The sequence below is a fragment of the Belonocnema kinseyi genome, chromosome 2, assembly GCF_010883055.1.
Source record: "Belonocnema kinseyi isolate 2016_QV_RU_SX_M_011 chromosome 2, B_treatae_v1, whole genome shotgun sequence".
NCBI classification, from domain to species: domain Eukaryota; kingdom Metazoa; phylum Arthropoda; class Insecta; order Hymenoptera; family Cynipidae; genus Belonocnema; species Belonocnema kinseyi.
The window spans coordinates 118,260,921-118,272,068 of NC_046658.1; the positions used below are offsets into that span (position 1 = coordinate 118,260,921).

General features: G+C 26.8%; 1 protein-coding gene across 1 annotated transcript in view; it reads left to right on the forward strand.

Moving 5' to 3' along the window:
- Positions 1-1,447: 1,447 nt before the first annotated feature.
- Positions 1,448-11,148, forward strand: part of LOC117182225 (eukaryotic translation initiation factor 3 subunit F) — a 27,785-nt gene continuing 18,084 nt past the window's right edge. The window contains exons 1-4 of the mRNA XM_033375312.1: positions 1,448-1,556; positions 2,154-2,323; positions 3,663-3,845; positions 10,458-10,679. Coding sequence (XP_033231203.1) covers positions 1,448-1,556; positions 2,154-2,323; positions 3,663-3,845; positions 10,458-10,679 — 684 coding nt within the window. The remainder of the gene's footprint in view (positions 1,557-2,153; positions 2,324-3,662; positions 3,846-10,457; positions 10,680-11,148) is intronic.

The following is an 11,148-nucleotide window of genomic DNA, read 5'->3' on the forward strand; positions in this document are numbered from 1 at the left end:
TTTTTTCAAAATTTTAGACGAAGTTCGAATCAGTATAAAATATATTTATAAGTTTTAAACAGTTCTTTTAAATAATAGGAAATTTCAAAAAAAAAAAATGATAATAGAAATTTTGATCTTTTAATATTTCGAAATTAAATTCTCATTTTTTATAGAATTTGCAAGATTTAAAGATAATAAAAAAATTATCTTAAAATTCCTGGGACTATTAACAGTGATTTTTTTTTAATTAATTCCAAAAGAGTATTTAAAATGATTTTATAATACTCAAAACGTTTCGAAAATTATCAAAAATGAATCCGGAAGATTTTAGAATAATTTAGGAATAATTTAAGTCATTTTAAAAGATATTTAAGAATTTTTGGAACTTTGAAGAGATTAAAAATACTTTAAGACATTGAATGATTTCCGAACATTTGCAAAATATTCTCCACTTTTTTTAAGCATCAACATGTGTTAAATATCTTTTAAACTACTCCAATTGTTTTTAAACATTTGAAAAATCCTGTGAAATAAAAAAAAAATCTCTTAGAAATAAGTCTTTTTTGTTTGAGGATTCAACTATTTTGTTTGCAAATCATTTTGTTCAAAAATTAATCGTTTTAATTAAAAATTCAACTACGTGAGTAAAAGTTGAACTACTTTCATGTTATTTTTTTAAATGAAGATTTATCTCTTTGGTTGAAAATTTAACTATTTCTTCGTCTGGCTTGAAGGTTCAACAATTTAGAAGAACTTTTTTTGTTTCAGGTCTGAAAAATATTTATTTGGTGAAAAATCGTCTTTTTGGTTTCAAAATTCATTTTTTTTTTTTAATAAAATTTCATCTTTTTGTTTAAAATACATTTTTCTGTTATGTTTTTTTCTTTCTTAGGAAAGTTATACCTATTTATATAATTGTATGGGGATTTTCGAAATGGCATCAGGCTCGATAATATTTTTTTGTTCTGCAATTATTAACCCAAAAAATCTAATTTTTATTTTATCTAAAAAAATCGGTTAAAAAAATAATTGCAAAACAAAAATATTATCGACACTAATTCTAATTAAAAAACCTTCTTTACAATTATGACACTTGGGTCAAATAATATGTTTCGAAAAAACAGCAAAAATTTAATCAAACTATATATTTGTATAAACTTAAAAGTAATTAAAAAAATAAACCTAGAAAAAAATAATTATTCCTAACTTTCAGTTTGTATTAAAAGTTATTTTTCCTATCAAATCGAAAAATTACACGCGCATATATCGCGCGATTGATGACGCTAGTTTTTATATAAAATATAATAAAGAATAAAAAAATAATCCAGCTGCACAATTTTCGTTCTGAATAAGTTTTGAAATGTCCGCCAAATTGTGGTGTAACTACAGTCCGTCACTCGCAGTTCTCCACTTCCTGTTGGTTAACCCCCACCTCATCTCCTAATAATTCTGTCACACCGCAAAAATGGCGCTTAACCTCACTGTCAAAGTGCACCCTGTTGTTTTATTTCAAATAGTAGACGCATATGAGCGTCGAAGTGCGGAATCTCATCGAGTTATTGGGACTTTATTAGGTATGTAATTTATAAATATTATTAATAAAATGCTGTAAAGCTCCATTCTTATTTCAAAGCTTAGAGCACATGGCACACATTTTTTCCTTATTAAACGCTTTTATTTACCATATTACCTCTCTATTTAATATATTATGTAATTTTATCATGTATTATACGTTTTATTACGATAGAAAACATTCAATTTGGCTCAAAAACCATAATGTTGTCGACCTAACCTCAAAAGTATTGGACGGTCACAACACTTACACACAATATTATTAATATTGCTAATATCTCTTTATTTAGAGCATATTTTGATGACAGGGTTTAATAAATATATATTCATGATAAGAAAGTTTGTTTTTTGTTACATCGAACTTTTAATCCAATTCAATTTCTTCAAAAACTCTAAATTTACAGATTGATGACGAATATCTATGGAAGATTCATTTCATAATTACAGCTTTTAGACAGTAATACATTCTGTTCAAGTGTAATTTTTTCAATTCGATAGGCCATTAACATAAAACTTTAAACTGTCGATACCTTGTTCGTTTCAAATTATGTATACGTATTCTTTTTCAGGAATTTTAAGAACTTTATACTTTTTTGCAGGTACTTCTGAAAAAGGGGTAGTCGAAGTTACAAACTGCTTTTGCGTACCTCACAAAGAATATGAAGAAGAGGTGGAAGCCGAGTTAAAATATGCAATGGATTTGTATGATTTAAATCACAAAGTCAATGCACAGGAAAATATAGTTGGATGGTGGGCTACTGGAAATGAGGTAGACGAAAAAAATTATTTAAAATTCTTCATAATTACCTAGAATTATGTTCTAGATTTTTTAATCAATTCCATTAATATTTGTATTTCTGAATTTCTCAAAAAAAAGAGTTTTCTAATTGTGAAAGTTAATTAAAAATATTACAAGACTTTCAATTTAAGATATTCTAAGTTTCTGAAAACTTTGTTCGATTAATTTTGAATACTAAGAAATGCTGACTATAATTACAAATATTTCAGACTTTGCATTCATTCCCCCGTTCTCCTCTATTTTCCATTTTGTTTAATTCCTCTTTTTTACTCTGTTTTAAATCAACTTTCCCTTTTTCTCGTTTTTTTCGCTCAAATGTGAAATTAACAAAAAAATTAACCAACTTTCTTATTCCATTTATCATAAATTCTATATTAAAAATATTACAAGATTAGAATTCTGTTCTTCGAATATTAATGGCCAGGTAATATTCAAGGGGTTTTGAAACTTAAGTTTTGTCACAATCCTGAAACTGTTTGGTTAAGAAGTTCAGAATTCAAGTGTCTTCTAGAAAAAAAATTTTTTGGCTTTAAATTCAACTATTTAATAAAAAATGTAGCTGTTTTTGGTTAAAGCTTAATTTTTTGTTTTTGGAAAACTCGATCATTGGGATAAAAATTAATCTTTGTAGGTTGAAAATGAATCTTTTCAGATTGATAATTCAACTGTCTTCCAATAAATTGGCCTTTTTGATTTCAAATGAACTATTTCATTTAAAATGCAACTGTTTTTGTTTAATCTTTTGTTTGACAATTCGTTCATTTAGTGAAAATTCATCCTTGTAAGTTCAAAATTCAACTATTCAGTTAACAATTGAATTCTTTGTTAAAACGAACTTTTGTTTGGTTAAAAATTCATCTTTTATGGTTTCAAAATTGATTTTTCTGGGTTGAAAATTAACTCTTTTTTTAAATGCAACTTCTAAAAAATTCGTCTCTATGGATTGAAAATTCAACTATTCTGTTGAAAATTCATCACTTTGAACTATTCGACTATTTGGTTGTAAATGCATCTGTTTGGTTGACAAAATACTTTTTTTTAATTTGACTATTTGATCGAAAATTTGTCTTTTTGGGTTTAAAAGTCAAGTGTTTTTTAATCGATTCAACTTTTTAACTTGAAAACTCGACTCTATTATTAAAAATTCATCTCTTTTGGTTGAAAATTAAATCTCTTTCGACTTGAATTTTTAGGAATATTCCCATATTTTTGCGAAAAATTATCCTATTTTTCATGTTTTGCGAGAAATTTTGGCTGTGAATTCTGATATTTACCAAATTCACTGTTGAATTCTTTCTTTTCTGAATAGGTGACCAACCACTCTTCGGTAATTCACGAATATTATGCCCGAGAATGCAATAACCCAGTTCATTTAACTGTGGATACCACACTAGAAAATACAACAAGGATGGGTATCAGGGCTTACGTTTGCGTGCAGTTGGGAGTTCCAAATGGAAAGCAAGGTTGCATGTTCACGCCTGCAAAAGTACAGGTAGTTCATTAGAATTTAAGAAATTAAATTCAGAGTAAATAACAATTTTAATTCCTCTTTAAAGTCCAAGATTCAAATAGAACTAAATGCGAAGTTCTTAGAAAAAATATGTTTTTCAATTCAAATTAAAAAACAAAATAAAAAAAGGAGGAAAGGAAAAGAAGAAAGCTCCACATCTCCCTCATTTTTTAGCTTTCTTTTTTTTTTAGTTCCATCTTTTTTGAATTAAAGTAAAAAATCATTTACAGGGATCATGGCCATTTATTTATTCTACTGGATGGAATAAATTTTCCATAAATTTATGGATTTTTTAGTCACTAGGTATACAGTTAAAAATGTTATCGTTGCAATTATAATCCTCGTGCCGTAAATGAAAGCATTTTTTAATTTCAGATATATTAGTTATAAGAATCGAAAACTGGAGGAATTATTTTTTCTTTTAAAAATCGGCATAGCGCGTCCTCTAAAGATTTTATATTTTTTACACTTTTCATTCAGTACATTAATTCGTGGGTTAATCACTATTCATTTCAGGTCTATGCCTATTTTGGAATTATCTTGAATTCTCTGAAATATTTCAGGGTATTTGTAAAGGTTCCGAGAAGTTTTTAATAGATTTCAATAATTTGAAGGAATTTGTAAGATTTTACGGTATTTTTAAAACTTCTAAGGAATTTTCAGGAGCTTTTAATTTAAAGTATTTTAGGAAATTATAAAAGATTCCGAAGAACCATGATTTCAGAAAATATCACATAATTTCACGGGTTATATAATATTTTAGTGAATTGTAAAGAAGTTATTCATGAGAAGTTAGGTATTTTGTAGGGTTTTAATGATTTGGAATTCTCTTGAACTTTGTAATTCCCTTAAATTTCTCCAAATTTACTCTATTCTACTTAATTCAATGGATTTAAAAAGAATTTTAAGTAATAATTTAATTGGGCCTGAGGCTCAATTGTTAAAATGATCGAAGGATTTAAAATATTTTTTTCAAATACCTTGGTATTTTTAAGAGCTTTAAAAACTTTCAAACGACTTTAAAGGATTTTAAATAATTTAGGTTATTTTAAAAGTCTGAAATATTGGAGGACATTTTAAAAGATTCCAAGGCATTTTCAGGAGATTAAACACTTTCACGGGATTACCAAGGGTCTTCATCATTTTAAGGGATTTTAATAGATTCCAAAGAATTTTTCACAAATGAGGGATTTTGTAGAGTTACGAAGATTTGAAGAGATTTTCAAATATTTTTTGCGATTCGCCCCGAATTATTATTAATTTATCATAAATCCCTTTTAATTCGTTTGCATTCTTCTAAATTCACTCAATTCTATCCAATTCAATTACATTTTTCCATATTTTTTAATTGTTTTTCATTCATCTGATTTCTTTTTAAATTCAACTTAATTTTTAAAATGAATTTCCATCTAATTTTTCTCATTGTTTTTTAATTTCTCTAAATTCACTCAAAATTTATAGTAATCAATAAAAAATTTTAATTTATCTTGAATTGTTTTGTAATCTTTAGACACTTATTGGATTAGAAATTAGTAGGGCTTGAAAGATTTGAAGAGATTTGAAATTTTTTTGGAATTCATCCTGAATTGTTTTAAATTCTTTGGAATTTTCTTGAATTATTGTTATTTGCTCCAATCCTTCTAAATTCACTCAATTCAACTGATTTCAGTTTATTTATTTTATTTTTTTAAAGTTTTTATTTAATTGATCCGGAATCTATTAACCTCAACTTGAATTCTTCGACATTTCACCAAATTCTTTGAATTCCTTCGAATTTTCCCAAGCTTATTTCAAAGTTACTGAATTCAATTAAGTTTTTTCATATTTTAAAATTGTTTTAAATTCCATTGATTTTTTTTTTTCAATTGACCTTGAATTTTTATGAATTTCATCGAATTCTTCGCTTTTATCTTAAATTCCTTCCAGTTTGTGGAGATAAATGGATTTTTTATATATTTTTTAGCATGTTTTCCAATTCCTTTGAATTCTTTTGAATGTAACTTGAATTATTCTGAAATCTTCTGAATTTATCCTTAATTTATTATCCTTTGAGCTCGAAAAAATTACCCTGTGAACGTGACAACAAGTACCCTTTGGTCCCTATATTTTATCCCATAGGGACTGTGAGACCTGTCATTTTTTTCCCAGAACAATTTTGATTGTTTGACAATGATTTTTGCCCCCATTCAGTCGAAAAATTTACGTGAATACATGGGCTCAAACATAATTCTCGAGAAATGTACACCCTTTGAATAAAATTTCCTTTTAATTTTTCTTAATCCCATCTTAAAATGCATCGAATTTGTTGGCTATAATTTTTTTTTTTAATTTCCAAACCATAGTTTTTGGTACATTTGGCCTTGAATATCTCAAAAATCTAACGTGGTGGAGAGATTCAATTTTCGGTTCCAGATTAAGCGACCAACAATCTAAAGGAAGTCGCACATCTCATCAATTTTTCACTTTTATTTGGCGACCTGTGTGTATTAAAATACTTGTGTAAATTTAAAAACTTGACATTTGTTAAAACAGATTTGTCTCTTCTTTTCTATAAATAAAAAAAGTTTTATTTTCCCTTTATTTTCCCGTTTTTCGTGAAGGAAATCATTCTATTTCTCCGTTTTTGAGCTCATTTTGGACTTTGGTCCCTGTATTAACAAAAAAATTAAAAAGTGCTAAATTTTAATTGATAAAGATAAATTCTAAGGTGCCGAGTAAAAATTTGAGTTTTTGAATTCTACAAGCGCTACCTCAGTGAAAAAAAATACAGCCATAAATTTTATTTTAATTTAAAAAAATGGTTCAGGGATTCTACTATTCCGTTTAAGGTCGAAAAATGACTTCTCTGTTTTCAATTTTTGAAAAATATTTATTCGAGACTAGAAATTCTTATATTCCTATAAAGTGTTTCTTATTTATCAGGGAATAAGCCCTACATTTTATGGAAAAAATAAAAATACTATTTGGCTTAAAATACGAAAATGTGTAATTTAATTACAATCAATTATGTGAAATGACCCTTGAATGATCTGCACAGGATTTCTTCTATAATACAAAGAGAATATTTTATGAAATGAATAAAAAATATTTAATTCGGCCTTATTTTTCAGCATTCTTTTTTAGATCTATCTTTTTTAAATTAAAATAAAAAAGCCTTTACAAGGATCACGTTCATTTATTCTACTGCGTTTCCTCTTATTTTTTGAAATTCTTCTATTTTTTACTGTTCTCGAAAAACTTCACCTTTTTCCATAAATTTATGCATTTTTTAGTCACCAGATATACATTTAACAATGTTATCTTTGCAATTATGATCCCCGTACCGTAAATGAAAGCATTTTTTAATTTTAGATTTATTTGCTATAAAAATCAAAAACTGAAGACATTATTCTTTCTTTTAAAAAACGGAAAATTTATACTCCAATTGGGTACAATTTGGCTTAGAATACGAAAATGTATAATTAAATTTCAATTAATTATGTGAAATGTCTCTTGAATAATGATCTGCCAAAGAGAATATTTTATGAAATGAATAAATAAAAATTATTTATAGCGGCTGACGGAAAAAATGTCGAATGTCGAAATAGACATTTTTTAAAGTTGCAAGATTCCTCTAGTTGTTTTATAATGTATTATGTGACTAAAATTGAATAAAACTGACCATTGTGCATTAATAATGTAACTATTGTTCTTTTAAATTCAAAATAATTCCATAATACTTATAATAATTCCAGGTGAATTTAAAAAAATTGAAGAGTGAAAAATCTAAATATACAATTAAATTGAAAAAACTTCGATGAAATTCATCAGAATTGGAATGAATTTAACAAAATTAAAAAAATCAAAAAATTGCCATTAAATTTCCATTAAATTGATAAAAATTAGAATGAAAAGGCAAATTCAACAGAATTTAAGTGATATAAAATTTTAAAAAATGAAAAAAGTAATGAATAATCTAAGATTTTAGTGAGTTTAGAGGAATCTAGGTTAAATTTGAACAATACGATGAGATGCATACAAATTCAAAGTGAATTTAATAAAAAATTCAAGACAATTCAAAGCGATTAAAAAATGGTAACAAAATTGTTTAATTACTTAACTTTGGACTGAATTTAGAAAATTTCAAACAAATTTCCTAAGAGTTTAAGGTAAAAAGAGATTTTTCGGGTTCGAATCGTGTACAAAACTAAAAATGTTTTGCATAATTCGTAGTTTTATACACTATTCGAACCCTAACCATTTTCTTTTTATTATAATAAATCATCGTGAAAGAAAAGTCTATTCATTCAAGGTAAGTTAATAATATTTGAAGGAGAAGTAAATAAACTAAATTTAAAAAAAAACCATTGTGTTTAGTAGAATCAAGTGCATTTCAAAACATTCAAAAATTTTCAAAGAATTCAGGGTTAATTAATAATAATGTAGGGTGCATTCCAAGAGAATTTAAGTGAAATTGATACGAACTCAAGGTAAATTTAAACGAGTTCAGGATAATTTCTCAATAATTCGGAGTGAATTAAAAACAATTCAAGATATATTCAAAAGAATTTTAATTTATTGAATTTTTTGGTTAATTTCACCGATTGTAGTAAAATATTGATGCATTTAAAAGAGTTTAAGTGAATTTAGCAGACAGTTATGGAATTCGTAAGAAATTAAGTGAAGTGAACGAAATTTTAAAAATAAATTTAAAATTTAAAAAAAAGTCATTCGAAAAGAAACAATGAATTAAATAAAATCCTAGTTAATTTAAAGAAATATATGGCAAATGAGAAGAATTCAAGAAAATTCATAAAAATACAAGGCGAATTAAAAAACAGTCAAGTCGATTTAAAAGGATGAAAAAATAGTAACAAAATTAATTGAATTTTCTAAATTTGTACTGAATTTAGTCAATTCCATGGGAATTCAGAGAAGTTTGATGAGTTTGCTACGAGTTCAAGGTGAAGTAAAATGTATTAAACAAAAATAAAATCCACTGTAATGGGTATAATCAAGTGAATTTATAAGAATTGAAGTGAATTTCAAGAAATTCAAAAGAATTTAAAAGAATTCATAATTATTAAATAGTAATTCATACTGAATTACAGAAGATTAAAAATATTAATTAAACAAATGCTCCGCATATTATTGCAGGAAAAAAATGTTTAAGGGCCATTTCAGATCATTAATTGTAATAAAATTACAAAATTTCGCAATTCTAAAGCCAGTAATATTCTCAAGTTTTATTCCTTAATAAATAATAAATACTATCTAGGAGTGACTAGAGGTGAAAGAATTGTGTAGCCTTAAGTTTTTTTTTTTTTTATTTAATCAGAAAGTAAGGAAACTTATTTTTAAACCTAAAACGGCCTAGCGGAACCTCCGAACAATTATTTTTTTTTAATAAAACAAAATTTTTTGCAGTACTTTTTTACCAAAAGGAAGAAATTTACGGCGTGGCGTTAGAAAAAATTTTATTAGGCACTAGAACGTATAAAAAAAAAATTGTTTGCACGAAGTTCTAATAACAATGAAAACTTTCTTTTGGCAGTCAGAAACACTCCGTTAAAGTTTTATTTAAAAAAATAATTCTTCTGTCTCCATATCGTAGATATAGAACTTCTTCAAATTTGCACAGCAAAAAAATTGGTTTTAAGATTTAAATTATCAATAAAAATAGTTCAAGGCAAGCCGATATATACCTATTACATGTATAGCGATAATTTTGTTAAAATATTTTTACCTTTTCTAATTGACTTTGAAGTTTCAAAATTTCAAAAAAAAGTCGGCTTTTTCGCTATTTTCTTAGAGTCACGGTCAATTTCTCGACTATTTGTCCATATTATGTGCGATATACATGAATGGGAATGTACTTGCAATATGTTGCAACAAGAATATATAATGAATTTTGACATTAAATTAATTTTTATTGACTTTGAATTATAAGAGAATATTAAAAAGTGATATATTGCTTTTTATAATTTAACTATCAGAAAAAGTAGTTCGAAACAAATACATTTGTACGTGCATAGGAAAAAAATTATTAATAATAATTAATAATTAATCATATATTTTTGATAATTTATATTAAAAAAATTAATTTTACTGCCAAATAAAGAGCGATGTATCACATTTAAAGATTTCCTTGTAATTTAAAGTCTATAAAAATTATTTTCATGTCAAGATTCATTATATATTCTTGTTGTAACATATTGTAAATACATTCCCATTAATGTGTATCACACATTATATGGTGAAATTTACCTTCACTCTAAGAAAATAGCGAAAAAGTCGATATTTTGTAACTTCAAAGTCAGTTAGGGAGGGTAAAAAGTATTTTAACGGAATTATCGCTATACAGGTATAAATCGGCTTGCTCTAAACTATTTTGATTGATAATGAAAATCTCAGATAAAATCTTTTGCTGTTTAAATTTGAAGAAGCGCTTCGTTTTTTTAGATTTCTAGATATATCTACGATTCGGAAACAGAAGGAATTTTTTTTTAAATTAAACTTTTGGGGAGTGTTTTTGATTGCCGAAAAAAAAGTTTTCATTACTAATAGAAACGCGCAAACAACCCTAGTAAATACTCATATTATTAATTGTAATAGGTTGTGGCCTATGAACCGGAAGTTGTGGGACTCCAACTATGTGCAAAGACCCAGTTGCAGTCTCAGGTTCACATTTCCGGAATGAAACCTGGCGGTGTCGTCGAACCCATGATGGATCTAGCCCAAATCGCCGATGCAAGCGTCAAACTTTCTGTTATGCTTGATCAAGTTCTTCAGTATGTCGACGACGTGCTCGCAGGAAAGCAACCTCCAGATAATCAGGTATATTACTAGACTCTTGAACATTTTTTAATCAAAAATATTTATTTCGTGAAAGACTTATGTTAACCAAGTTTAAAGTTTTCCATTTTTTTTTCTAAATTGCTTCTCTAAATTCATCTTCGAGACACCAGCTGTTTCAGGCAATACTAAAGCAAAGTATAGTGTACCTATTATCGAAATACCGCAGAAAATACCGATTGTCATGATAAAACTGTATTCCGCAGCAAGTGGGTAAAATTGAAATACGATAAACTGAACTAAACTCTGGAAACATATTGTCAAGGGTCCCAAAATATGTACGTATTTTACGGGGTAAATTTCACCCAACATTGTCCATGGGAGATTTGCAAAACCTATAGTTCCCACAATCTGTAAATAATCCAGTGTTGATTTTTATATTATTTGTTAATTTCAAGATTACATGTTAAGGGGCTGTTCAAGTATTATGTAAGCACTTCGGGGGAAGGGG